Raw genomic sequence first — 27580 nt, 5'->3', positions numbered from 1 at the left:
GCGGAAGTCAGGTAGGACCGCTGGGCGGTCTCCAAGCCGCACTCGGGTTCCCAGCGGCGCTGGGGCTGCCTCACCTCGGGACCCTCCGACCCTGAGCCCAGCGCGACCACCGGCATGCGGGTGAGTCCGCGCGAGGCCGCGCCCGTCGGGACAGGCCCCTGCCGCCCGCCCCGGCGCCGCCGCCCCCGTCTCCTGCAGAGCCGGAGGGGGCCGGGGAGGGGTCGCGTACCCCCGCCGGCCCGGGACTCGGGCAGGACGAAGAAAGGGCTTGCCGCCTGCGCCGGGAGCCCCGGGGAGAGCGGGGTCAGGTGGGGGGCGTGGCCACCCCCGGGTGCTGAGCCAGGAGCGGGACCCCAGACCCCGCGGCTCTGTCCGGCGGGCAGGGGGCTGGGGAGACCCGGAGTGGCCGGCAGGGCCCTCCGCTCCCTGGGGGCTTTCCTGGGCCGGGGTGGGAGTCGCTGACGGCTGCTGGATTCGGATTCTGGGGGCAGAGCAGGAGAGCGTCCGGGAGGACTTCCTCTCTTTCCTCAGCCAGGGACCAGGTCTCGAGGCCCGGGCAGCCCGGGGCGGGGGCCGGGAGGAGACCCGAGCTGAGGTGGAGAGCGAAACCCGCCTGCTCGTCACCCTCCTCCGGGCGCTCCCAGCTGTGGGCCAGGCAGGCGGCCTCGCACTGCGCCTCGGCCGTTCCAGGGCTGTGGAGCCTTGGCAGCTGAGGCTGGTTCCCAGGCCAGCCCTGTACTGAGGGGAAGGGAGTCTGGGGATGGGGTTGGGGGTGGGGAGGGCGCTAAGGCGAGAAAATCAGCCTTTGGGCAAAGACAGACTCCTACTGCAGAGAGTCCCGCCCCGGCCGGATCTCAGCATCCCCTTCCCCTGCCCAAATCCCTTCCATTTCCCAGCCCCGCCCCGCCCCCAGCTGCAGTCCAGGCCCCCAGGCCCACCCCTCCGCTGCCTGTGCAGCCCTCTGGTCTCAGTTCAGTTCAGTCGCTCAGTCGTGTCCGACCCTTAGTGACCCCATGGACTGCAGCACGCCAGGCTTCTCTGTCCATCACCAACTCCTGGAGCTTGCTCAAACTCATATCCATTGAGTCGATGATGCCATCCAACCATCTCAACTTCTGTCGTCCCCTTCTGCCTTCAATCTTTCCCAGCATCAGGGTCTTTTCCAATGAGTCAGTTCTTCGCATCAAGTTCAAGTGGCCAAAGTAATGGAGTTTCAGCTTCAGCATCACTCCTTCCAATGAATATTCAGAACTGATTTCTTTTAGGATGGACTGGTTGGATCTCCTTGTAGTCCAAGGGACTCTCAAGAGTCTTCTCCAACACGATAGTTCAGAAGCCCTCTGGTCTAGCTTCTGCTAACTCCCGGTCTCACCTCCTGGCAGCTGCCCTCTTGTCCTTTATACTTCTGCAGAGCTGAAGTGCTGAGTACCGAGTCTCTATGCCATCAAGTCCCTGAGTCTCTGTAGCAGGTCCTTGGACACCAATTGCGTGCTGCCCCTCAGGCCCCATCCACGCTACCAGGGCAAGCTCTGGGCTACCTCCCCTGCCAAGCAGGTACCTGTCTCTCCAGGTCCATGTCCACTCACGCTGGGCACTGCCCATGAGGGCTGCACACAGCACGCAGCATCTAGGGTGGATGACTAGACGGACACGTGTTCTGACAAATGAGATAGATGGACAGTGGGAGGCATGGTGGGAAGGAGGGGCTGAAGGGAGGAGGGAGGCAGATGACAGAACTTGGAAGACAAGGAAGCCGGGACTGGCGGCCCAGTGGTTAGGACTTGGCGCTTCTACTGCAGGGTGCACTGGTTTGATCCCTGGTTGGGGAGGTGAGCTCCTACATGCTTCATGGTGTGGCCCCCAAAAGATGAGGAAACAGAGCCAGGAGGGGGGTCGCGAGTGTGGGCAGGCCTCTCCATATCTGGGCTTGGTGGTGGGGGCTGGCGGGTCCCTTTGCTGGGTGATGAAACCACCGCTTGCTGATAGGGCCAGGAGGGTGTGGAGCGCTGGCTGGGCTGTGGTGTGACCCTAAGCCTGAGGCAGGCCATGGATGGTGGGGGGAGGCCCCTGCCTGCTGCGGGCAGCTGGGGTGATGTCGTGTGCTCCAAGTCGCCTGCCTGGCCAGGAGGGTCGGGAGCTGGGTGGCAGGCACACCCACACCGCAGTCCCCTGCCCTGCTGGTGACCTGCAAGTTGCCTGGGGATGGACAGACAGAGTGTGAATCCCCAGCTCTGGCCCCCATCCCTGGGCTGGTCTCCCAGGGAGCTGCAGCCTCTAAAGAAGTCAAGCAGGCAGTGGGTGGGTCGACTGGGGCTCTGGCCTGGACTCAGTCCTGGGCCTGGCCCACTGGGTGTGGCCTGCAGGGAGTAGGGGCTGGAAGCCCCAAGGGAGGACAGTGGAGAGCCGGGCGCCGGGAGCCTCCCGGGTCCTCGTGCACAGGCTTGCTGGAGACCTGCACGTGGTGGGCCTGGGATCCCCGGGCCAAGCGGGCCCGGGGAGCCTCCAATCCCGCCTGGCGTCGGGGAGCCGGATGGGCACACGTGGCTTCCTGGAGGCGGGGCCTGATGGACTGGGACAGCGGAGCCCCCAGATACCTCGCCTCAGGTGCACCAAGCAGTCTGGTTGGCTGGAGGTGGGGGTGACTTTAGGGGAACCTGGTTCTAATCCCTGAAGGCCTCTCTCCCTGGAGGACAGGTGGGCAATGGACAGCCTGATCCTGGAGCCTGGGGCCCAGGCAGGTGGCCTGGGGATGGGGCCGCTGGGCACAGAGCATGTGGGCACCAGATGTCCGGACGTCGCATGTGGAGTGGCTCGACAGGCCGGGGCAGGGGACTTACAGCTGGCTGCTCCTGTGCCTACCGGCCCTTTCCCTGGGGGACCAGGTCATGACCGGGGAGGGCGGGGCTGTGTCCCTGTCCTGTGGCCGGAATCAATGATGGGTGTCAGTGCCCATGGGACCCCTCTGGTCCGGGTCACACAGCAGCCTCCAGGGAAGGCTGACTCCCCTCTTCCAAGAGGCTCTGGGTAACGCCCCAAAGTCATGTGATGTCTCTGGGGAAGACAGCTGCCCCAGCCTCATTCTGGGGCCACTTGAGGGTTAGCCTCCCGCTGCTGCCTTTGGGAGTCCCTCAGGGACAGTCCTCCCCAGGCTCCCTCTTCCTGTCTGGATCCCTGTGCCGTCCCTCCCCACCCAGGGACCCCATCTCCCCGCCCAGGTACCTCATCTCCCCACCCAGGTACTCCGTCTTCCCGCCCTGGGGACCCCATCTCTCCACCCTGGAGTCCCATCTCCCCGCCCCAGGTACCCCATCTCTCCACCAAGGTACCCTGTCTTCCTGCCCTGGGGACCCCATCTCCCCACCCAGGTACCCCATCTTCCCGCCCTGGGGACCCATCTCCCCGCCCCAGGGACCCCGTCTCCCCAGCTGGGACCCCGTCTTCCCACTGCTGGTCCTGCCCACTCTTCAGCCTCAGGGTCACGTGAGGGAGCCTCTCTTTTCAGCCTCTGTGGGCCTGTTGGCGAGGGACCCTCAGAGGGTCGTCCTGCAGGGGGTCCCGGCCCAGCAAGCGTAGCCCTCCCCCTGGGTCCGAGGTCGAGTGCGTGAGGACCCATTTCACTCACGAATTTGTCTGACATGACGCTTAGCTCCTACAGTGGGCAAGTCACAGAACTGGCTGCTGGTGACAGAAATGCACCCACATCCCTCATCCTCGTCTGCATGAGGCCAACTCCCTTCGCTGAGACGGGGCCTCAGCCCGGAGTGTGTGTGCACCCGCCGGCCTGAGAGGGCGGCCTTCTCCTCCGCCCCGACCCCACTGTGGGTCCGAGGGCTGGGAGTGGTGGGGGGTTGCAGCTGGGGTAGAAGGGGGCAAGCCTGCCGGAGGGGGGTGACCGCTCCCCAGGGAAGCGGGGCAGAGGGCCAGGCGGGGGCTGCACTGGGGCACCAAGACCCTGCTGTCCCATGCCCTGGAGCCGGCCGTTTTGTGGCTGAGACAGAGGGGAGAGAGGGGGCAGACCCGGGCCTGGTTCTGGACCCAGTAGTTCCCGGTGTGTCTGGGGGTGGGGAGTTGGGGTCAAGTCCCAGATTTAACGACACGAAATAAAAAACAGATCCCCAGTAAGCTGAATTTCACACAAACAACAGTATTCTTTTTTTTTTTAGTATAAGTTATGTCCCATGCAATAATTGGGACATACTTATACTGAATGGTATTTATTGTTTATCTGAAATTCGAATGTGATGGGTGGCCTCTGTTTTCTCTGGCAGCCCTCAAGGGCAGACTGGCTGGAGCAGTCCAGTGAGGCTTTCTGGAGGAGGCAGGAATGTGCCAGGGAGGAGAAAGGGAGCAGGCCGGGGGAGCCGCTGGGCAGAGGCCGGGGCAGGAGCACAGGGCGGCTGCGATGCATGGGGTGGGGTGGGGCGCCCAGGGGCGGTAGTGGGTGGTGGGCTGGCGGCGGGCCCACGGTGAGGTGGGGAGCCACCAGGCCCTTCAGGGAAGGCAAGGGGCTCCAGCGGACACGGCTCTCAGTGCCCCCAGGCCCTCACCCCGGGCTTCCTGTCCCTCCGGGGCCCCGTGCTCCCTGGGGAGCTGCCGGCGGGGACACGGCTGGAGGCCTCTCACTGAGCACACGGCCTGGCCAGCCCTTTGCTGGGCCTGCAGGATGCTACCCGCGTTGCATCAAGCCCCCCAAGGCTAGGAGAGGTGGGCTCTTGCTCTGGAGGCAGTGTCTTTCCCCCGCCTCGGCCCCAGGGCTCTCCCTGATAACCTGCCTGTCTGCCCTGGTCCCCCATCTTGTGTGTCCCCGACTCCCTTCAGCCCAGTGGCTCTTCCAGAGAAGGGGCCCTGGGTCACTTTGTCTCAAGCCTTTCGAGCCTGCTGTTTGCTCTTTGGGAATCAGTGAGGCCTCAAGACGCCCCCTCCCACCCGGATGCCAGTCCCAGCACTTTCTGCTCCCCCACTCCTGTGTGCGTTGTTGCTCGGACCCTGTGCGGCCCCATGGACTGTAGCCCCCCAGGCTCTTCTGCCCATGGATTTCCCAGGCAAGTGGAACCCACTGGAGTGGGTTGTCATTTCCTACTCTAGGGGATCTTCCCAACCCAGGGGTGGAGCCCATGTCTCCTGCATTGGCAGGCAGATTCTTTACCACTTTGCCACTTGGGAAGCCCCCGACTCCTACTTGTACAGTTTTTGCAAGTCTGTAAGTTTTCCTAAAGTGTCACAAAGACAGCACAGGGTCTGCTGTGCCTGTTGCCTGGGGCGCCGGTGCAGGTGAAGGGCCTGACACGGCCTGGACTCGCGTCACCGGCTTTTCCGAGGGTGTCATGCAGGCCCCCTGCGGCATCATCGCCCTGTCCCCACGTCCCCTCTCATCTGTGATGGTCTCTCCGTCCCTCTTGTCCTTGGCCACCTGACTCCACTGGGGTCTGCTCGCTGGGGCTCTGGTGGAAGTCCCTCTGCCATCTCCTGCTGAGATGGGACTGTGGGCTTTCGGGACCATCACGTGGACCGTCATCTCCTGGGCTGGGTGCCTCTGCCAGGTCTCTGCTCTGTAAAATGACTTGTTTCCTGTTTCACGCTTTCTTCATTAGTCACCGAGTCCAGGCCACCCTCAACAGGGAGGATTCACCTTCCGGAGGGAGGAGCATGGAAGGACAGCTGTCGTTTGTTAGTGAAAGTGAAAGTGTTAGTACTTGGTAGTGTCTGACTCTTTGCCACTCCATGGACTGTAGCCCACCAGGCTCCTCTGTCCATGGATTTCCCAGGCACGAATCCTGGAGTGGGTAGCCATGCCCTTCTCCAGGGGATCTTCCTGACCCAGGGGGTGAACCCAGGTTTCCTGCATTGCAGACGGATTCTTTACTGTCTGAGCCACCAGGGAAGCCCCGTGCACCATCCGCTTCCTCCTGAAGGTTCTGTCCCTGGTGTTAGTGTCCTTCTGTCTGTCCTGGCCGTCTGCCCTGCACCAGTCGCTCCGGCACAGTGCTCACTGGACTTACTTTTTGGAAACTCAGTGGCATGTCGCACTGACCCCCCGGGCAGCTGCGGCCCTCACGTCCCCTTGCGTGTGCTCACAGCGCGGGGTCTGCATCCCTCTGCCCGCCGATGAGAAGGGGACAGAAGTGTTAGGCGCTCAGCCACGTCTGACTCTTCGACCCCATGGACTGTAGCCCCCCAGGCTCCTGTGTCCATGGGATTGCCCAGACGAGAAGACTGGAGTGGGTTTCCATTTCCCTTTCCAGCGGGTCTTCCTAACCCAGGGATCGAGCCCACGTGCCCTGTGTCTCCTGCATCGGCAGGTAGATTCTTTCCCACTAGCGCCACCTGGGAAGAAAACTGATGAGAGTTGGGGTTATTTCCACAATTTTGGTTTGAAATATGCTCGTGTGAGCACCTTTGTCTGTCTCCAAAGGGGGCTGGGCCAGGGGGCAGGTCCAGGAGGTTTCTGGGATTCAGGCACCAAGGCATGCATGGCAGCAGCACATGGGGTCCTGCTGAGTTGCCCGGGCTTTTTTTTTTCACACATGTAGCTTATTTTCAATATTACATGATTTTCAGGTGATTTACAGTATTATGTTACAATTCAATATTTTTATAGATCACCCGGGTTTTTTTTGGTTGTATTGTGCCTGCAGGGTCTCAGTTCCCTGACCAGGGACTGAACCTGGGCCCCGGCAGTGAAAGCGCCGAGTCCTAACCACTGGACTGCCAGGAACTCCCACACCTGGACGGTTAACGTTGTCTGACTGTAACATGTTTGCTACCAAACGGGTGGACAGTGGTGCCTCCTTCGTCACCTGCCTGCGTTTTCCGAATGGTCTCCGTGTCCGAGTTCCAGGCTTTCACCTTCTGGGTGCCCCTCCTCCGTGAAGTGTCCATTTGCGTCTTCGGCCATTTTAACTGGGCTGCCTGCCTTTTCTTATGAAGCCGGGCTGCTCTTTGTGTTTCCAAACAAACCTTTGCCATTTGTGCTGCGGCCTCGGTGTGCACGTAGCCCCACCAGAAACCATCCCTTTGGTGCCGGAGTGCCCCGCCTGGAAGGCGCTCTACTGTGGCAACGAGTGCCAGCCTCTGTTCCGTCTGCGCTTCACCCCCAGGGGGAAGAGAGTCTCCGGATCCTGGTGCCGACGGAAGGTGAGAGCCTTCCGCTGATGGACATCAGTACTTGTGAGGTGAGCCTGCGTGAGCCCCTCCTGGGCTTGGTCCCACTCCCGCATGCCCTGCACCCGGCCTGCCCTGGTTGCCAGCCCCAGGCCCCAAGCCTCTCTCCTCTAGACCGAGGCCACTGAGCTGTGGGACTATGTCCTTGTGGTTGATCGTCGCACCCAGAGAAACCCCAGGCAGGTCCAGCGGCAGCGGCAGTTCCTGGAAGAGCTTGAGAACCAGGGGTTTTGTTACAAGGTGGGTGGGCTGAGGGCCCTGCCTCGGTGCAGCAGTCACAGGGGCTGGGTGGGTCCCAGGAAGGAGTCTGGGGAGGTTGCCTGTGGCCTCATGCCAGAGTTGGAGGGGACAGACTATTGGCTCTGGATGAAGAGGGAGAGCCCCAAGGAGGAGCAGAGGGTCCCATGCTGCCCCCAACCCTCAGGCAATGGAGGACCGGGAGAAGGAGTTCTTTGGGATCCGAGCTGACAACAGGATCTTTGACCGGTACCGGAGACTTATGGAGCCTGAGGATACTGTCCCCAGAGGGGAGCTGTCCAGGCCAACTTCCATCCGAGCCACCAACAGGTGAGAGGCTGGCCCACAGCGGGGCCAGGAGGACCCCTGCCCACCTACATGGTGGTCCAGACTGGCAGCAAGGCTCCCAGGTGTGGTCCTGGGGCAGAGGCCATAGGGGGCAACCCTCTGTGCCTTACTTACCATGTCTGTAATACTGGAAAACGTGCTTGAAGGTTACATCTGTGACTGTGTCCCCAGGTACAGAACAGAAGCCAGCCTTAAAGGGTGGGCTTGAAGGTTATGTGTGTCTATGTCCCCAGATGCAGACCAGAAGCCAGTCTTAAAGGGCGGGCAACATTTGGAGATGCTGGGAGGACTCTCTCAGCTGTCCCTCCTGGGCTCTGAGGTCGTCTCCCTGGATTCAGTCGCCACTTCTTTTCTCCAGACCGAATGCCCTTCTCTGGACATCTGTCCCTGCCTCCCAGGCACCCCACACCTCCTCTCTCTCTGCAGGAACCTGCTTCTCCCCACTTTGATCCTTTAGCTCACCAAGCCAGTCCACCTGCCCTCCCCACAGCCCGCCTCCAGCACCTTCCTGGTCCTAGCCCCAGCCCTCTGAACTCACCTGGGGCCAGTCAGGGAGGTTAACAAAGAACACTCTGGGAGTTTGGATATGAGGCAATGGAGGGGGGCTTCCTGTGAGCTCAGGAGGACGGGCTGGTCTGGGAGGACACATGAGTGGAGGCACCTTGTTGGGGCCTGGACGGAGCAGGCTGTGGCGAGGGCCCTGGGACACTTGGGGGGTTGTGCCTCACAGGAGGGTGTTCCAGAGGAGCAGGACTCTATAGTCAGATGCCTGGATGTGCCACTTCCTGGCTGTGTGGCCTTGGCCAAGTTACTCACCCTCTCTGAGTTTTAGTCTCCCATAGGCAAAATGGCTCACAGGGGTGTAAAGAGGATTTATTTGTGCACATAAAGGGTGTGCTCTGAACGTGTTGGGGCTCCAGGTGGGAGGTGTGATTGGAGGTGGGGAATCCGGGAGGAAGTTGGACGGCCAATTGTAGGGCTGAGCACTGGGGCCCTGGGACGAGAGACCACCCTGAGAGAGGCCCACCCTGCAACCACGGTGTAGCTGGACTCTGGGAGGATTCGAGGAGGTACGCTCCCAGATGAGTCCTGGATTCTGGGTTCCGGTCAGGCAGTCCGGGCTGGTGGTCTGGGGGTTCTGCCAGGATGAAGAGGGGCCTGGGACCTGGCCAGACAGAGGACCATCCTGAACCAGCTCTTGTGTTCTAGAATCCGAATTGTCGACTTTGTCCTGAACAGCAAGGCGGCAGCGGGTGGTAAGGACTGGATGGACAGGTGGCCTGTGCCGCAGCCCTCCAGGAGGGGCGTCGCATGGGGAGAAGGGGACAGGGTCCTCCCTCATCCCCGCCCTTTCTGACCCGAGAACCCCTGTGACCAGCAGACACGCTCCAGGATTTGGTGAAGGATGGGGTCTTTGAGGCCGCGTTCCCCTTGCACAAGGTGAGGCGTGGGCTGGCTGGGAGAGGCCCTGGGGCAGGACTTGAGGCAGGAAGCTCTCACTGTGTCTCACCTGCGCCCAGGGGGAGGAGCACCTAAAGAAGTGGGCCCGGTGGAGAAGCATGTTCCAAAGGCAGCCAATTACCGACATCAGGTACTACTGCCCTCGCGGACACACCTGCGCCCCCACAGGCAGGCTGCCCCTCTGTAGACACACCCGTGCCGCCAGGAGACAGCTGTCTGGCGAACCATTTAGACACACATTTAGATGCCCTCAGTACACTTCTTGCCCCCAGCATGGTGAGCTTCACCCAGGCGTTGGCGGTGGACAGTCACCCCTGGTGGGAGTGGCCCTGACGGGACGCTGTGCCCGCAGGGACTACTTTGGAGAGAAAGTAGCCCTGTACTTCGCCTGGCTCGGCTGGTACACCTACATGCTGGTTCCCGCTGCAGTGGTGGGCCTCATCGTCTTCCTGAGCGGGTTTTCCCAATTCGAAGCCAGCCAAATCAGGTGGGCGGGGCCAGGGAAGGGGCGGGACTGAAACGGAGGGTGGGGCGAGGTCAGGGAAGGGGCGGGACTAAAGCTGAGGGTGGGGCGGGGTCAGGGAGGGGGCGGGACTGAAGCTGAGGGTGGGGCGGAGTCAGGAAAGGGGCTGTCTGGGGAGGGGCCCGGGAGGGGCCCCTCGAGGGTCCACAGGAAAGTGCTGCCGCCAACCCGGTCCCTGTGCCCTCAGCAAGGAGATCTGCAAGGCCCACGACATCTACATGTGCCCTCGCGGCGACCATAACCGCAGGTTCCAGCGGCTCTCAGACACCTGCGCCTATGCCAAGGTTTGCGTGGGGTGGGGGGCCCTGCGGCCGCTGGCCCCGGGGAGGTGGGCCCAACAGGTCCTCCCCGGGAAGGGGAGGCCTGGGCCGGGGAGTGGGGGGAAGGCCGCCCCAGCGCCACGTTCCCTTCCCTCCAGCTCACCCATCTCTTCGACAACGAGGGCACCGTGCTGTTTGCCATCTTCATGGCGCTGTGGGGTGAGTCGCGCGGACCTGGGGCCCCCTGAGCACCACACGTAGAGGGGACACGCCCCTGAGACCTCTGCTTTCTGCCGCAGCCACCGTGTTCCTGGAGCTGTGGAAGCGGGAGCGAGCCCGAGTGGTCCTGCAGTGGGAGCTGTACGGGTGGGACGAGGACCAGGTGAGGCTGAGCTGGCGGCCGGCTCGGGCCCTGAGAGGCTGCTGAGTCCGAGGGGTTCCACATCCAAGAGCTTCCCGGCGAAGGTTCTCGTGTCTGAAGGGGTTCTGTGTCTGAGAGTGTTCCATGTCCAAGGGCTTCCCGTCGAAGGTTCCTTTGTCTGAAGGGGTTCCGTGTCCAAGGGCTTCCTGTCCAAATTTCCTATGTCCAAGGACTTCTTGTCAAAGGTTCCCGTGTCCAAGGGGTTCCGTGTCCGAGGGGGTTCCATGTCCAAGGGCTTCCTGTCCAAAGTTCCTATGTCCAAGGGCTTCTTGTCGAAGGTTCCTGTGTCCCAGGGGTTCCGTGTCCGAGGGGTTCCGTGTCCGAGGGGGTTCTGTGTCCAAGGGAGTTCCGTGTCCAAGAGCTTCCTGTCTAAGGTTCCCGTGTCTGAGGGGGTTCCGTGTCCAAGGGCTTCCTGTCCAAAGTTCCTATGTCCAAGGGGTTCCCGTGTCTGAAGGATTCCGCGTCTGAAGGGGTTTCGTGTCCAAGGGGTTCCACGTCCCAGGGGTTCCGTGTCTGAGTGGGTTCCATGTCTGAGTGGGTTCAGTGTCCATGGGGGTTCAGTTTCCAAGGGGGTTTAGTGTCCAAGGGGTTCTTGTGTCTGAGGGGGGGTCCTCTGTCGGGGGGGAGTCCCAGGCCCCAGGGGGTTCCGCGTCAGAGGCAATTCCGGCATCAGAGGCAATTCCTGCGTCTGAGGCGAGTCGGGTACCTTCCACAGGAGGAAATGGCTCTGGGGCTCATCAACTGCCCGGACTACGAGCCGCGGCTGCACCAGCATTCCTACCTGCGGAGCACCGTCATCCTCCTCCTGTCTCTCCTGATGGTACTCCTGGGCTCCCGCGGCTGGGCTGGAGAGCTGCCGGGGCAGCTTCCCGAACCCCGTTCATCCTGCTCCCACCTCAGATCTGCCTCATGATCGGCATGGCCCACGTCCTGGTGGTCTACCGGGTCCTAGCTGCCGCCCTCTTCAACTTGGCCTTGCCCTTCCTGGGGGAGCAGGTGACCACGGCTGTGGTGGTGAGCGGGGCCCTGGTTCACTATGTGATCATCATCATCATGACCAAGGTAGGGGTCGGGGCAGGGGAGGGTGCAGGGCAGCGTGGGGCTCTGCCCAGGTCCAAGGTGAGCCCTGTCGCCCCTCCTGCAGATCAACAAATATGTGGCCCTGAAGCTTTGTGACTTTGGTGAGAGGAGGGCTTCTAGGGGGGAGGATTCAGGGTGGGGGTCTTGCAACCGTGGGGTAGGGAAATGGGGCCCATGAGAGGCCAGGGCATCCTGCTTGGGAGACAGGTGAGGGTCCCAGGTGACCCCGAGATTTTAGGATATGGACAGGCTGGGCGCGGGCTGTCACTGGGGTGAGAGATGGGGGAAGGATGGCCCCACATCTCATTCCAGAGAAACCCAGGACCTTCTCAGAGCGAGAGAGGAAGTTCACTATCAAGTTCTTCACTCTGCAGTTTTTTGCTCACTTCTCCTCCCTTATCTACATCGCCTTCATCCTGGGCAGGTAAGGGCCACCGGCTCTCACATGCCTCCCTCTAACTTATTTCTCCCCACCTTGAAAATGGAAACACATGTTCTTTTTAATTTTTTAAAAAAATCAAGCTCAGAACACATGGAAACCTAATCCAGAAATATGTGAAGGAATCATACAGTCAACCCCTAACTGTCCAGTTCATGTCCCCAGAGATGACACTGTATGTTGCATCTCCCCAGATATTTTTACACATTTAAGTACACACAGGTACACCTATTATAAAATTTTTATGTATTTGTTTTGGCTGTGCTGTGTCTTTGTTGCTGTGCACATGTGATGATCTGGGGCTACCCTCTAGTTGCGATGTGAGGGCTTCTCCTTGCCGTGGCTCTTCTTGCAAAGCATGGGCTCCAGGCACACAGGCTTCAGTAGTTGCTCCGCACCAGCTTCATTGCTCTGTGGCGGCGCGTGGAATCTGCCTGGACCAGGGGTTGAAACTGTGTCCCCTGCATTGGCAGGCAGGTTTTCAACCACTGGGCCACCAGGGAAGTCCCAGATACACTTATTGACATAAGTGGTTTGTCATGTAAATTATCCTCTCTGCCTTACCCTGAAAACACACAATAGATATCTTCCATGTCCACATGGGTGGTGAGGCTTTGTTTTTAAAACCATACATGAGCATTCCTTTGAGAGATGTCCTTGAATTTATCTAAGCATTTCAGTTGGTGGACTTTGGGGTTAATTCCAGTTTTGAACTTTGTAAGTAAAGCGGCAGCGGGCATCTCATATACCAGGCACAAGCACACACTTGCCCTCACCTTCCAAACGTGGGCATCTCATATACCAGGCACAGGCACACACCTCCCCTCACCCTCCAAACTAGTGCAGTTAACCTTTTTGATTCAATCCACAGACATTTTCTTGTCTTTTTGGAAGAAAATAATTGCTCCACGTGCTCTCTGTGTTTGCTCAGATTTTGTAAGTTGCATCGTTGTTGTTGTTCAGTCACTAAATCGCGTCCGAGTCTCTGTGACCCCCATGGACTGCAGTGCGCCAGGCCTCCCTGTCCTGCGCCACCTCCTGGAGTTTGCTCAGACTCATTAACCCCGAACTCTCTAGTGGAACTTTAAAAACAGAAAACTCCTCCTAGTTCGTTCAAAGACATCGTGAGGTCCTTGGAGAGGCTTTCCCGGCATCTGTCCCCCTGTCTCCGGGCTCTGCTTGGCCTTTCCGTCCTGGAGATCCCATCCCTGTCTGCCAGGGGGGACCCTGAGTTTTCCAGTGGCTTTCTGGGAAAAGGTACAGGGGAGATCATCTGTGCTGAGTTCCTCTTTATTGAGGACCGGACTGAGCAACTGCTAGAGACAGGACACTATGATGGATATGGTTTTCCTCAGACTTGAGGGATAGCTTTGCTGGCTTCCAGTGTTCTGTCCCACAGACCTGACGTCAACGCGATTCTGACTCTCTCTGCATCTTCTCACTATCCTCCATCTCCGGAAACTTCTTAGCAGTGTGACTTGGTGGTTCTTTTTCATTCCACGTTGCTTCAGTAATTCACACCTCTCTCCTCCACATACCAACTTTTCTGTCTCTCCTGGATGATTTCCACATCACACAAACTTGCCATCTTCTTTCTCTCCAATGCCCGTCTCCCTGCCGTGCCCAGTTCCTGGTCCTCCCCAGCTCCTGCTCCTCCCTCCCCACACGGAGGCCACCTCTGGCCTCTGACTTCTGCCCTTCTCCTGGCCTCTGAAGAGCGCTGGACCCAGAACTCTGCTCCCTCAGACCCGCTCTTGCCTTGCCCCGTCTGCTCCTAACCTGCCCTCTCTCCCTCCATAGCCCTCAGGAGGGAGGTATGCACTGGCCAGGTATGTAGAATCAATGCTGATCAAGTGGAAAGAAATTACTGGGTACTCGCTGGGCATGGAGCCTCGGGTCCTTCTGTTTTGAGTGATTTTCTGATGTGTCTGATAGCCCCCTCCTTTGGTTCCCTCTCTTCCCGTCTGGGAAATTCTTTTTGTTTGGAAATTGGATCTTCTGAATCGATCATCAATTTTCTTTGCTTTTTCCTTCCATCCTTGTCCCAGTTTCTCAGAATTTTTCTATTGAATGCATCACTTCTGCTTATGTTCTTAATTTCAGAGCACTCGTTTTGATGTTTCAGGGTCTTTACAGCCTCCTCTTCACGTCACCTGGACACCAGGGTTTTTCTTGTCTGAGGACGTGGCCTCTTTTTCTTCTACTCTGGTGTTGCTTCTGTCCCTTCCAAGTATTTTATGCTCTTTTGTTGACTGGTCTCTGATTCCGGTGTTAGGGACCTCCCTTAGATGTCTTCTATTCTTGGACACGTGTCTTTAATTGAGAAAGGCGTGTGCCAGTGTGCTCTGAGAAAGGCATGTGCCAGTGTGCCCTGGACCACGGGTCTCCTGGCAGGGCCTCCTGCTCAGTCAGTTCCTGAAGAAGAGTCCCTGGTGTCCTGCCTGGAGGAGGGAGGATGCCCTTGGTATGCTGGGAGCCCAGCTGGGGAAGGGACAGCGTGGGGTCTCGGTGTCCATTGGCTCAACCCTCAGATCTGAGTCTTTGGTTGTTCAATCCCCTGGAAGTGTCTCTGTCTTTTCACTTGTGTGGGGGGATTAGAGGTCAGATAGGAGGCCCAGGGGTTCAGCTGGGCCTGTGTCCCATCCAGCGGGTGCGCCCGGCCCACCAGAGGGGCGTCCCATCCAGCGGGTGCCCCCGGCCCACCAGAGGGGCATCCCATCCAGCGGGTGCCCCCGGTCCACCAGAGGGGCCCAAGTCCTGGGTGCTCCGGGCTGAGGCAGGGCTGCCGGCTGTTCAGACGTCAGCCCTGCAGGTTCAATCCTGCAGGATGTCTTGAGTGGGCTGCAGGCCTCTCCAGGTCCCTCCCTGCTCTGAGGTGATGCCCAGCTGTGGGTGTTGGCAGCCAGCCTTTTTAATTGAAAGCTGGGAGCGCACACTTGCGTTGCGATGAGCATTGCTAAAGCGACCTCTGGAAGCGCTGTGGTGACTCACAAAGACACACACGGTTGATCTGACGAACAAAGACCCCTCATCCTTCTAGGTGCCTTATTAAAACCTATTAATGAGAATCCAGCTTCTTCCCAAATATTTGTTGGCCATTAAATTTCCTTTTCTATAAACTGTTCATATCATCTGAGCATTTTGGTAATCTCAAAATCGAATGGATTCTCTTGACATTATCAGTTTCTTAAAATCATGTGATTTTACTTTGCTTCTTATTTGACCATTTCTTTGTCATACAGCTCTTTATTTTTCCTGTTGTTTCCAGCTGCCTTTTCCCCCTTGCGTGTCTTTACCGTATCAAGGCTATCCAGCCCCTCTCTGTCAAACTGTTGGTTGCACAGAGTCCCTTTCTCCATGGGACCCTCCTTGGGAGCCCTGCCTTCTCCCACACTGGGCTGGCTCCCCTCCGCACCTCCTTTATATCTGTCTTCTTGGGACTTCCGTTGCTGCTTTCCTGGGTTAGGACCATCATTTCCTGATCCCCAAGCCTCCTTCTTTCTTGATGTTTGCTCTCATTCATTCTGAGAAGGTGTATCGGAGAGGAAACCTTCCGAACTCTTTTCTGTCTCACGTTGTCATGTCCTGCCCTGGCACATGATTGCCACGGCTGGGTAGAGAAATCTAACTTCAAAACAATTTTCCCTTCTAGAACGTCAAAGACATTGCTCCATTGTCTTTGAACACGCAAAATGGATGATGAGAAGTGTGCAGAAAATCTGATTTTTGTTTTTTCCTAGTTCACCTAGATTTTTTTCCCTCTGGAAGAGGGATCTTCTGTTTAAGGTTAGGATCTTCTCTTTAAACAGGGGGACAGCCTCGGGTAGGCTTCTCTTCATGCACTGCGCTGGGCGACTGTTGGCACCTTCCAATGAAAAAACCATGTCCTGCTTAAGCTCACTAAATTTTCTTCTTTTTAACCTCAAGTTTTTGAAAAAATTTCCCCTTGCTTTCTCTCTATTTTTTTAAATTAGTTTATTTTCTATTTTTTAACTTTACAATATTGTATTTGTTTTGCATTAACATACATTAACATGAATCCACCATGGGTGTACATGTTTTCCCCTTCCAGAACCCCCCTTCCACCTCCCTCCCCATCCCATCCCTCCGGGTCATCCCAGTGCACCAGCCCTGAGCACCCTGTATCATGCATTGAACCTGGACTGGCGATTCGTTTCACATATGATGATTTACATGCTTCCATGCCATTCTCCCATATCATCCCGCGCTCGCCCTCTCCCATAGAGTCCATAATACTGTTCTATTTATCTGTGTCTCTTTTGATGTCTCGCATACAGGGTTATCTTTACCGATTGACTAAATACCATATATATGTGTTAGTATACTGTATTGGTGTTTTTCTTTCTGGCTTACTTCACTCTGTATAATAGGCTCCAGTTTCATCCACCTCATTAGAACTGGTTCGAATGTATTCTTTTTAATGGCTGAGTAATATTCCACCCTTGCTTTCTCTTTATGTGACTCCTGGTCCTCTTGGGTTTGTCCTCTGTGCTTCTTGTCTTTTTCTCCCATATAGTCCATCTCTCTGTCTCTACACTCCACATCTGGAGAAAGTTCTTTCACTTTGTCTTTTTTGCCTTCTGTTGTTTTCTTTTAAGTTTAAGAATTTTAAGACAAAGTCTTAATTTTCAAGAGATTTTTAGTCTTTTGTTATCCTTATAGTGTCCTTTTCTTGTTTCCATAGATACAGTACTTTTTTGAAGTTATCAATGTTCTTTTTTCCTGTTTTTTTCTTTTAAATATTTGTTTGGTTGCACCATGTCTCCGTTGCGGCCTGTGGGATCTAGTACCCTGACCAGGGATTGAGCCTGAGTCCCCGGGACTGGGGGCTCGGAGTCCTAGCTGCTGGGCCACCAGAGAAATCCGATTTCCTCTCCTCATCTCATTTCCTAAAGAGTCCATCATCCTGTTCCTTTACCGCAGTCTTTCTCTGTTGTACAGCTGCTTTTCCTCACGACTGAAGATTTGCAGCCCTCCACTGACTTTGGATAACGAAGGTCTCAGTTGATTTTCCCTGGCAGGGTGGGATATGTCTTTATAATAATAACTCACGTCACAGACACTCACATATTCTATCCTGAGTCATGTTCATCAACTCTAATCTGCACAACAGCCCTACGGGGTAGGGACTCTAAACCCCATTTCACAGATGGCTTGACGGAGAAGTTAAGAAACTTCTCGGGGTCACGTAGTCAGCAGGCGGTGGAGCAGATGAAGCCCCACTCCGCTTCCTTCTGCGCCCCGTCCCTGCATGCTGCACTTCTGGGTGAAGGAGGTGAAAGCCTAGGCGATCTCTCGTGTTCCTCTGAAGGCGGTTTCTTTCTTGTTACGAGGTTTATCAGTACGTTTCTTCACAGTTCCTGTTTCTCACGCCACGCTCAAAAAGGCCTCCACCTCCTCAAAATTAAAAATGTGTTCAGCTGTGATTTCCTTAATGCTTATGGTGTCAACACTTTTAGACACTCAGATCTTTGATCCACAGGAACTGGTTCTGCTGCAAGGGGCACAGGAGGGAAGCTTGTTTTGTTTCCAAGTGACAGCCAGCTGTCCCCAGACCATCTGCTGACTGTTCCATTACCACCACCACCTTCTGCACACACCAAGGCCCATCATTCACTTCAATGTTTTGGTCTTTCTGTGAATTCTGATCATTTTAGTCTAGTATCTTACTGTGTAATTATTACTCTGTTACGCTTTACTATCAGATAGGACTAGCATTAATTTTCTTTTTCTCTTCTTTTTCACTTTTTTTTTTTTGTAGTTATTTACATGTTTATTCTTCTAGGTGAACTTTAATTTTTGTCAAACTCCATCAAAATTCTGTGGGATTTACCTTAGGATTGCAGGGAAATTATACATTCTTTTAGGGAGAACTGACATGCATACTATATTAATTTTCTTTTACTGCAACTTAGTGGCTTTAAACAATACACATTATGTACAGTTCTAGAGGCCGAGTCCAAAAAGGGTCTTGCTGGACTAAAATCAAGGTGTCGACAGGGCTGCATGCTGTCTGGAGACCCTCGTGGAGAATCCAGACTGTTGTTTCTTTCAGCTTGTAGAGGCTGCCTGGATTCCACAGCTCCTGGTCCCTTCCTCCTGTGTCTGCAAAGCCGGTGGTGTCAGGCTGAGTCCCTTGCATTTTGTCATCTCTCTGGCTCTCCTCCTTCCTCATTTAAGGACTCTGGTGATTAAAACGGGCACACCTAGATAACCCAGGGTTCTCTGTCCATTTTAAGGTCCGCTGATTGGCAGCCTTAATGCTGCTACATCATATAACATATGCCAGGAATCATGATGTGGGTGTCCTTGGGGGCCTGACATTCAGTCTATCTCAAACAGACAATCCTAATTTTTTCTATCAAAGAACAAGGCTTCTCTGTTCAAGTCTGTTTGATGCTCTTTAGCTGCCATGTGAACTCTACTCTCAGTCCAATCGCTCAGTCGCTCAGTTGTGTCCAACTCCTTGTGACCCCATGGCCGGCAGCACGCCAGGCTTCCCCGTCCATCACCAACTCCCAGAGCTTGCTCAAACTCATGCCCATTGAGTCGGTGATGCCATCCGAGCATCTCATCCTCTGTCACACCCTTCTCCTCCTGCCCTCAGTCTTTCCCAGCATCATTGTCTTTTCTAATGAGTCAGCTCATCAGGTGGCCAAAATATTGGAGTTTCAGCTTCAGCATCACTCCTTCCAATGAACACCCAGGACTGATCTCCTTTAGGATGGACTGGTTGGATCTCCTTGCAGTCCAAGGGACTCTCAAGAGTCTTCTCCAACACCACAGTTCAAAAGCATCAATTCTTCAGCGCTCAGCTTTCTTTATAGTCCAACTCTTACATCCACACATGACAACTGGAAAAACCATAGCTTTGACTAGATGGACCTTTGTCGACAAAGTAATGTCTCTGCTTTTTAATAGGCTGTCTAGGTTGGTCATAGCTTTTCTTCCAAGGAGCAAGCATCTTTGAATTTCATGGCTGCAGTCACCATCTGCAGTGATTTTGGAGCCCCACAAAATAAAGTCTGTCACTGTTTCCATTTTTTCCCCATCTATTTGCCATGAAGTGATGGGACCGGATGCCATGATCTTAGTTTTCTGAATGTTGAGTTTTAAGCCAACTTTTTCACTCTCCTCTTTCACTTTCATCAAGAAGCTCTTTAGTTCTTCTTTGCTTTCTGTGTCATCTGCATATCTGAAGTTACCGATATTTCTCTCAGCTATCTTGATTCCAGCTTGTGCTTCATCTAGCTTGGCATTTTGCATAATGTACTCTGCATATAAGTTAAATAAGCAGGGTGACAATATATAGCCTTGAGATACTCCTTTCCCAGTTTGGAACCAGTCTGTTGTTCCATGTCTGGTTCTAACTGTTGCTTCTTGACCTGCCTACAGATTTCTCAGGAGGCAGGTCAGGTGGTCTGGTATTCCCATCTCTTGAATTTTCCACAGTTTGTTGTGATCCACACAGTCAAAGTCTTTAGCGTAGTCAATAAAGTAGAAGTAGATGTTTTTCTGAAACTCTCTTGCTTTTTCGATGATCCAACAGATGTTTGCAATTTGATCTCTGGTTCCTCTGCCTTTTCTAAATCCAGCTTGAACATCTGGAAGTTCACAGTTCATATATTGTTGAAGCCTGGCTTGGAGAAGTTTGAGCTTTACTTTGCTAGCAGGTGAGATGAGTGCAGTTGTGCAGTAGTTTGAGCATTCTTTGGCATTGCCTTTCTTTGATTGGAATGAAAACTGACCTTTTCCAGTCCTGTGGCCACTGCTGAGTTTTCCAAATTTGCTGGCATATTGAGTGCAGCACTTTCACAGCATCATCTTTGAGGATTTGAAATAGCTCAAATGGAATTCCATCACCTCCACTAGCTTTGTTTGTAGTGATGCTTGCTAAGGCCCTCTTGACTTTGCATTCCAGGATGTCTGGCTCTAGGTGAGTGATCACACCATCGTGATTATCTGGGTCGTGAAGATCTTTTTTGTACAGTTCTTCTGTGTGTTCTTGCCGCCTCTTCTTAATCTCTTCTGCTTCTGTTAGGTCCATACCATTTCTGTCCTTTATTGTGCCCATCTTTGCATGAAATGTTCCCTTGGTATCTCTAATTTTCTTGAAGAGATCTATAGTCTTTCCCATTCTATTGTTTTCCTCTATTTCTTTGCATTGATCACTGGGGGAGGCTTGCTTATCTCTCCTTGCTGTTCTTTGGAACTCTGCATTCAGATGGGAATATCTTTCCTTTTCCCCTTTGCCTTTCGCTTCTCTTTTCTCAGCTATTTTTAAGGCCTCCTCAGACAACCATTTTGCATTTCTTTTTCTTGAGGATGGTCTTGATCACTGCCTCCTGTACAATGTCACGAACCTCTGTCCACAGTTCTTCAGGCACTCTTGTCTATCAGATCTAATCCCTGGAATCTGCTTGTTACTTCCACTGTATAATCGTAAGGGATTTGATTTAGGACACACCTGAATGGTCTAGTGGTTTGTGCGTGTGAGCATGTGCCCACGGGCGTGTCTGGGCACATGCTCACATCCAGCTGCTGCTCACCGGTGGGGCAGGTCTGCTTCCTTCCCCTCCAGGGCCCACTGTGCCCGGTTCCCACTCTTGTCCTGCCCCCCCCCCCCGCCCAGTCAGAGGCCGGGTCCTGCCGCGTCCCTCAGCCTGGCTGTCCTTCACAGGATCAACGGTCACCCGGGGAAGACGGTGCGCCTGGCGGGGCTGTGGAAGCTGGAGGAGGTCAGCTTGTCCCGGGTGCCCCACTGCCCCCCCTCCTGGCCTCTGCCAGCACCCCCACGCCCCCTGCGTACCTGCCACCCCTGTCCCCGCAGTGCCACCTCAGCGGCTGCATGATGGACCTGTTCCTGCAGATGGCCATCATCATGGGTCTGAAGCAAACGCTCAGCAACTGCATCGAGTATCTGAGCCCGTGAGGACCCCCCTCTCGGAGCGCCGCCCGCCGCAGGGAGTCCGGCACCCATGGGACCCGCCCCCCCGGCCCCTCTGCTCCTGCCCGTTCCCCACCCGGTTCTCCTGCCCCTAGGTGGCTGGCCCACAAGTATCGATCCTTGCGGGCCCCGTCTCAGGACCCGGAGCTGGCGCACTGGCAGCGCAACTACCGCCTGAGGCCGGTCTACCCCTTCAGCCTGTTCGACGAATTCATGGAGATGAGTACGCGGGGTGGGGCTGGGGGGCCGAGGGGCTGGCGGAGGCGCTCGGCGAGGGGGCGCAGGGTGACCGCCCCCGCCCGCAGTGATCCAGTACGGCTTCACCACCATCTTCGTGGCCGCCTTCCCGCTCGCCCCGCTGCTCGCGCTCTTCAGCAACCTCGTGGAGATCCGCCTGGACGCCATCAAGATGGTCCGGCTGCAGCGGCGCCTGGTGCCACGCAAGGCCAAGGACATCGGTCAGGGGCTGGCCGGGGGCGGGGCGGCCAGCGCGCCAGTCTCCTTGAAAAGCCGGCTCTAAGCCTTGGGGGGCAAGAGGGGCCCTCACCCCGTGGTGGCCCCCAGCCCTTCCCAAGGTCTGCCTGGGTTGGCGTTTGAGCCCAGGTCCCAGGAAGAGGAGGGGCTGGCATGCCCCCACCGCCTGCCCCCCACCCGCCCAGTCGGGTTGAAGGGCCAGAGCCGCTGGGAAGTGGGTGCAAAAAGGCTGAACTCTCAGAGCAAGAAGCTGGGGGAGAGATGTCCAGCAGCTGGGGGCAGGGACTCGGGCACCTCGGCTGGCCTTGCCAGGGCGGATGGGGTCAGGGATGAAGCAAGGAGATGGTGTCCTGGACGGGGCAGCAGGAGAGAGACCTGGGAGGGAGGCCTCCATCCCAGGACCAGTAAGGGAGTCGGCCCCTGCCCCTGGACAGGGGAACCTAGGAGGCGGAGTAGGCCTGGGGGCAGCCGAAAGGTTCAGGCATAATATGGGGGATGGAGACCTGGGCACCTCCCTGGCCATGTCAAGAAGTGGGGTGCAGGAGAGTGGAGTTTGCCCTCCACTGGCCTTGGCCAAGACTGTCCTCATCGGGGCCTGGCCCTGTGGCTGCCATAGGCATAAGTGTGACAACACCCTTGGCCATCCAGGCTCCCAGCTTTGGGGAATCAGTGGGGCTGGGGGAGGAGGCTTGTGGGCAGACCGGGCCTCACTCCCTACTGTGGCCCAGGGGGCTGGCTGCAGGTCCTGGAGATCGTCGGCGTGCTGGCGGTCATCGCCAACGGGATGGTCATTGCCTTCACGTCTGAGTTCATCCCCCGAGTGGTGTACAAGTACCGCTATGGCCCCTGCCGAAGGGGGGCCCAGGCTGAAGTCGAGTAAGGGGACGCTGCCACACCGCGCCTGGGGGAGTCTCAAACTGGCCAGAGGCCCCTGGGAAACTGGCCCCACCCCAGGGGAGCTCAGGGCAGGGCTCAACGCTATCAGTTTCCCCTGGGGTGGTCTGCCCTCGCCCTGTGCCACCTGCAGACCCTGGGTGGAGCCTGGGAGTGTGGACTGGGACCCCAGGAGGGCACTGATGTTCCAGAGCTGGCCATCTTCTGAGCAAGCGCTACGGGAATGGCTCCCTTCCGAAGTCAGACGCTTTGTGGGGTCTGCGCGCTGTCCTCATCCAGCTCCTCCAGCCCTGCAGGGGGCTGGGTCTCCAGGGGTCTCTCCCGGGAAGCCTCCCCCAGCCCCTGGGGGTCCCTTCAGCCTCCCCGAGGGCCCATCTCCCATGTACAGAGGTGGAGGAGGGGGTCTGCAGCGTGGCCCACCCTGACAGCCCCCACCACGTCGGGCCGGATTCGAGCCAGCACCCCGGAAGCCTGAGGGGCCAAGCTCCTGTCCTCTGCCCACAGCTGCTTCACCGGCTACGTCAACCACAGCCTGTCCGTGTTCTACACCAAAGACTTCCAGGACCCTACCAGAATCGAGGGCTCGGACAATGTGACTGAGTGCAGGTGCGGACCCCCATCCCCCGCGAGCACCCTTTGAACTCCTGACCCCTGACCTCAGCTGCTCCCCACCCCAGGTACCGGGACTATTTCTCCGCTCAGAACTCCGACTTCTCAGAGCAGCACTGGTTCCTCCTGGCCATCCGCCTGGCCTTCCTCATCCTCTTCGAGGTGAGCCAGCAGGCAGGGGCCCTGGAGTGGGGCAGCTCTCCGACCCTTGAAGGCCCTGTGCAGCCCTCCTGACCTCCCCTCTCTGCTCGTCCCCAGCACGTAGCCTTATGCATCAAGCTCATTGCGGCCTGGTTCGTGCCTGATGTCCCACAGTCTGTGAAGAATGAAGTCCTGAAGAAGAAGTACCAGAGACTGCAGCAAAAAAGGTGGAGAGGGAGGGCTGGCTGGGAGCGGGGAGGGGCTGGGGTAGGCCCACTCAACCCCTTTCCTGCCTCCAGCTGCAGCCCCAAGAGCACAGACGTGTAGGGGACCCGGAGCAGGTGGTGTCCGGAGGCCCACGACTCAGGAACTGCCGCCACTGCCTCCCACCCCAGCCTGGCTGGCTGTGTGTGGGGAGCTTTAGGAAGACCCGAGTATGTGTGGGGGCCCTGGGAGCCCCTGGGTGTTTGGGGTGTCTGTGAACTGCAAACTTGTCCGTGGTCTGTGAGGCCTGTTCCTTGTGTTAGGTCTCAGGCTTAGTACTGCACGACTTGAACTCTGAGTGACTCCTGCCACCCCTAGAACTGGGCAGGGAGGGCAGACAGCAGCAGGGGCTCCGGTGCAGTCACAGTGCAGGGTGCTGGCTGCTTTCCTGGGCCGCCCTCTGACTCCTGGGCCCCAGATCTTGCCCCACCCCCTGGCTCCCTTCAACCAGCAGAATTTTCTATAATAAAAACTTTCTGTAGATTTCTGGGTCTCTGGTGGATTATGTCTGCCCTCAGGGCTAGCAAGGTTATACTCAAAATCCTTTCACATGCTAGCAAGATTATGCTAAAGATCCTTCAAGCTAGACTTCAGCAGCACGTGAACAGAGAACTGCCAGATGTACAAGCTGGGTTTTGAAGAAACAGAGGAACCAGAGATCAAATTGCCACTTGTTGGGTCATCAAGAAAGCAAGGGCCTTCCAGAAAGACATCTACTTCTGCTTCACTGACTACGCTAAACCCTTTGACTGTGTGGGTCACGACAAAGTGGACAATTCTTAATGAGAGGGAAGAACCAGACCACTGTACCTGCCTCCTGAGAAGTCTGTATGTAGGTCAAAAAGCAACGGTTAGAAGCAGACATACAACTGACTGGTTCAAAATTGGGAAAGGATTATATCAAAGCTGTATATCGTCACCCTGCTTATTTAACTTATATGCAGAGCACGTCATGCAGAATGCCGGGCTGGAATCAAGATTGCCCAGAGAAAAATCAGCAACCTCAGATATGCAGATGATACCACTGAAATGGCAGAAAGCAAAGAGGAACTAAAGAGCCTCTTCATGAGGGTGAAAGAGGAGAGTGAAAAAGATGACTTGAGACTCAACATTCAAAGAACTGAATGGCATCCAGTCCCATCACTTCATGGCAAATAGAAGAGGGAAAAGTGGAAACCGTGGCAGATTTTATTTTCTTGGGCTTCAAAATCACTGCGATGGTGACTGCAGCCATGGAATTAAAAGATGCTTGTTCCGTGGAAGGAAAGATATGGTAAACCTAGAACAGAGTATTAAAAAGCAGAGACATTACTTTGCCCACAAAGGTCCATACAGTCAAAGCAATGGTTTCTCCAGTGGTCATGTACAGATGTGAGTTGGACCATACAGAAGACCGAGCACTGGGGAAGTGATGCTTTCAAACTGTGGTTCTGGAGAAGACTCTTGAGAGTCCCTTGGACTGCAAGGAGGTCACATCAGTCAATCCTAAAGGAAATCAACCCTAAGTATTCATTGGAAGGACTGTTGCTGAAGCAGAAAATCCAATACTTTGGCCACTTGATGCAAGGAGCTGACTCACTGGAAAAGACCCTGATGCTGGGAAAGACTGAAGGCAAAAGGAGAAGGCAGCAGATGATGACATGGTTAGACAGCATCACCGACTCGATGGACAGGAGATATTGGAGGACGGGGAGCCTGACTTGTGCTGCAGTCCATGAGGTAGAAAAGGGTGGTACCCGACTTAGCAACTGAATGACAACAAGGTTAGCTGGGAAACTGAGGTCCAGATGGGGAAAGGCCTGGGATGCAGTAACCTCCCGCTCTCCTCTGGTTTTCCGTGGGCTTCCACGGAAAAGTGAGGAGTGCCTGCACCTGTTAGGGGCAGGAGTCAAGGCAGGCTTCCTGGAGGAAGAGGAAGAGCTTGGGCGGAGGGGCAGAACTGCCTCAGGTGCCCCTGGGGACGGCGGAATTTCCAAGGGGTCCCTGGGGCACCAAGACCGTCCGGGTTGGTTGGGCCGGTTTGGCCTCTGCCCCCAGGCCCGGCGGCCGCGGCTCCACAGGGCTGAGCGCAGGACACTCTTGAGCACCAACCAGCCCGCGGGCGCAAAGGGAGACACTCGGGTCCGCCCTCGCCCCAGCCGCTGGGCGGGGCCGCACCTGCCGCGGTCGCTGGGGCTGTCGCCGCTGCGCACCTGGCTTAGCTGAGCCGCTCCGCCCTCGAGGCCGCGCGAGCCTCGAGTCTGGGCCGCAGGTGAGTGGAGATCGCCGCTCCTGTCGGCGGAAGTGCGTGGCGGTTTTCGGCTCCCCGGAGCCAGAACCGAGCCTGGAGCCTGGCGGGGCCGAGGCTCCTCTTGGCCCGCGGAGCCTCTGGGCTGTGACGGGTGCGGTTCCGCAGGAAGCGACTCGGAGGCGGGCCCGCTGCGCGCGTGGCCGGAGCTTACCTGAGTCCTGGCCCCTCGGGCCTCGCGGGGGCGAGGGCAGCTCTCCCCGCTCCGCGCGCGGCCCTCGGCCAGAAAAGGGCAAAGGAGCGCCACGGCGAGCGGGCCCAGGCCGAGGCCTCCCCGGGCGCCGCCGGCCGGGAAGCCTGCTGGCGCCGCCGCGCACCTGTCTCCGGGCGGAAGTCCCTCCAGCCGCGCGCGCCCCGCCTCGCCCCGCTCACCGCAGCCGGAGGGCCGGTACCGAGGGCGGCCCACGCTCGGAAGGCGGGCAGGGCGGTGTGGGGGTCCGGGGGGCCGCAGGGGGCCTCTCGGCTGGCGGGGCCGCGGCCCTTTGTGCGGGTCCTTTCCTTCGGGAGAGACGTCCGGGAGGAAGCACGCGCCAGGCGCAGAGGGCCGCCTGTCCCAGATGAGGGGTCGCTCAGACCCTCTGGGTGCCAAGCAGCCGGCCAGACGGCAGAGCGTGGAGTCGGGGAGCGGGCGCGGGCCGGGCCTCCGGGCCGACGTGGAGCCCGGGGGAGGCGGAGCGCCCGCGCGAGGCCGGGCTTTCTAGGAACCGCGGGGCGCGCGGCCGAGCGCGGTGGGCGGTGCAGGGGGCGGGCTCCGGCTCCGCGGGCTGTTCTCCGGAGCGCCTGAGACTCGGGGGTTTTCTTTTCGCTCTGGGGAGAGGGCCTGGGGGGCCGGGCGGGGAGGCCGGCCGTGAGCGGAGACGGCGGGGCGCCCGGTCGCGGGTGTGAGGCGGCGACGCCGGCGGGCTTGTGGGGCGGCCGGCAACCTGGCAGGAGCTCTGGGAGGCAGCAGGGCTGGTGGGGACACCGGGGGCTCCCTAGCTCTTCGCCTCCTGGGTGCTTCCGGGCAGGTCGCTGACCGCCGGCGGCCAGTCACCTGTCCATCTGGTGTTATGTTGCTCACTCAGCCTCAGGGCCCAGCGGGGCACCCTGGAGAAGCTGCGGCTCAATGGGGAAGGTGTGCAGTCAGGGTCTATGGGACCTGAGCCCAAGATGCACCATTATCCAAAGGCCCTGAGGGCCACGGGGTGGGGTGTTTGAGCAGGGCGCCTTGGAAAGGCTCAGATTAAGGATGTAGGAGGAGAATGCTCCAGGGGAAGGCCCTGCCCCAGGGGTGAGCGCAGGGACAGGGGCCACAAAGGACCCTGATGATTTCCATGAGCGGCGCCGTCAGCCACCAGTGCTGGGCCGAGTGTGCCGGGTCAGTCTGGGGTGAGGGTGCAGAGGGATCCGTGGTGACCTCAGGCTGCCACCCACCTGGGCTCAGATCTGGGAGCCTCACTGAGGCCTCTTGACTGCTTCCTTATGTAGAAAAGGGGGCTAAGGTCCATGTGATAACCCAAGCCCCTTGTAACTGCTCACCGTTTGGGGGCTACACCTCGGGGGTGGCCAGGGTGGGGGGCCAGAGAGCCCTGTTCAAGGTTCCATCATTGGCGAGTTTCCACGGGGGCTGCACCCCCCAGCAGGTCAGAGATGCCTGCTGGGGCCCGGGAAGCTACACGGAACCCACCCTCTCCTGGAGCCGGGACCGCAGGGCTGTCCGGGAAGCAGGCCGTGCTGCCCAGCTCCTCGGTGGTGTGCGGGACAGCCCTGACTGGGGGTCTGCTGGCCAGGACCCCCACATTTCACCGTGGGCCCCGGCCTTCTAGACCTAGCCTGAGAAGGGAAGGCCAGGGCCGCGGTGGACTGGGGCGGGCCCCGGAGGAAGGAGCCGCTTGACTCAGAGTTACAGGAAGACTGGGGCAGGCGGGGCTGGCGGGGAGAACCACCAACTGCCCGCCAGCCCGCCGGGGAGGAGGGGTGCCTGGGTGGGGTTTAGGTTTAGGAGAGGATGTGACTGCAAAGCCAGGAAGCTAC

General features: G+C 57.4%; 1 protein-coding gene across 3 annotated transcripts; it reads left to right on the top strand.

The window, feature by feature from the left end:
- ANO9 (anoctamin 9) lies at window positions 1-23763 on the top strand. 3 transcript variants are annotated; one of them, XM_081536086.1, is made up of 24 exons: window positions 1-120; window positions 7098-7172; window positions 7276-7401; window positions 7586-7728; window positions 8956-9002; window positions 9128-9186; window positions 9267-9337; window positions 9560-9694; window positions 9918-10014; window positions 10149-10209; window positions 10290-10372; window positions 11127-11231; window positions 11312-11473; window positions 11556-11592; window positions 11804-11915; window positions 20632-20689; window positions 20782-20879; window positions 20994-21121; window positions 21204-21356; window positions 22101-22248; window positions 22771-22872; window positions 22944-23037; window positions 23134-23243; window positions 23316-23763. In XM_081536086.1, the coding sequence occupies exons 1-24, from the start codon at window positions 115-117 to the stop codon at window positions 23341-23343; spliced, it is 2238 nt and encodes a 745-aa protein (XP_081392212.1). In that variant the 5' UTR covers window positions 1-114; the 3' UTR covers window positions 23344-23763. The 3 variants fall into 3 exon arrangements, 2 of the variants coding, with proteins under 2 accessions (XP_081392212.1, XP_081392213.1); XR_014067331.1 differs by having other exon boundaries at window positions 45-120; window positions 9125-9186; window positions 20994-21356; XM_081536087.1 differs by lacking the exon at window positions 1-120 and having other exon boundaries at window positions 7129-7172; window positions 9125-9186.
- Window positions 23764-27580: the final 3817 nt, after the last annotated feature.

This window comes from Giraffa tippelskirchi, chromosome 10 (assembly GCF_054371585.1).
Source record: "Giraffa tippelskirchi isolate mGirTip1 chromosome 10, T2T-mGirTip1v1.2.pri, whole genome shotgun sequence".
NCBI classification, from domain to species: domain Eukaryota; kingdom Metazoa; phylum Chordata; class Mammalia; order Artiodactyla; family Giraffidae; genus Giraffa; species Giraffa tippelskirchi.
Note: the sequence above shows the minus strand (reverse complement) of the source record. Positions and strands in the feature narration are given on the sequence as shown.

Excerpts from the sequence above, each read along its gene's own strand:
- ANO9 (XM_081536086.1), top strand. Across the intron at positions 9,338-9,559 it reads CAGCCAATTACCGACATCAG|GGACTACTTTGGAGAGAAAG; the intron begins GTACTACTGCCC and ends CTGTGCCCGCAG. Across the intron at positions 9,695-9,917 it reads TTCGAAGCCAGCCAAATCAG|CAAGGAGATCTGCAAGGCCC; the intron begins GTGGGCGGGGCC and ends CTGTGCCCTCAG.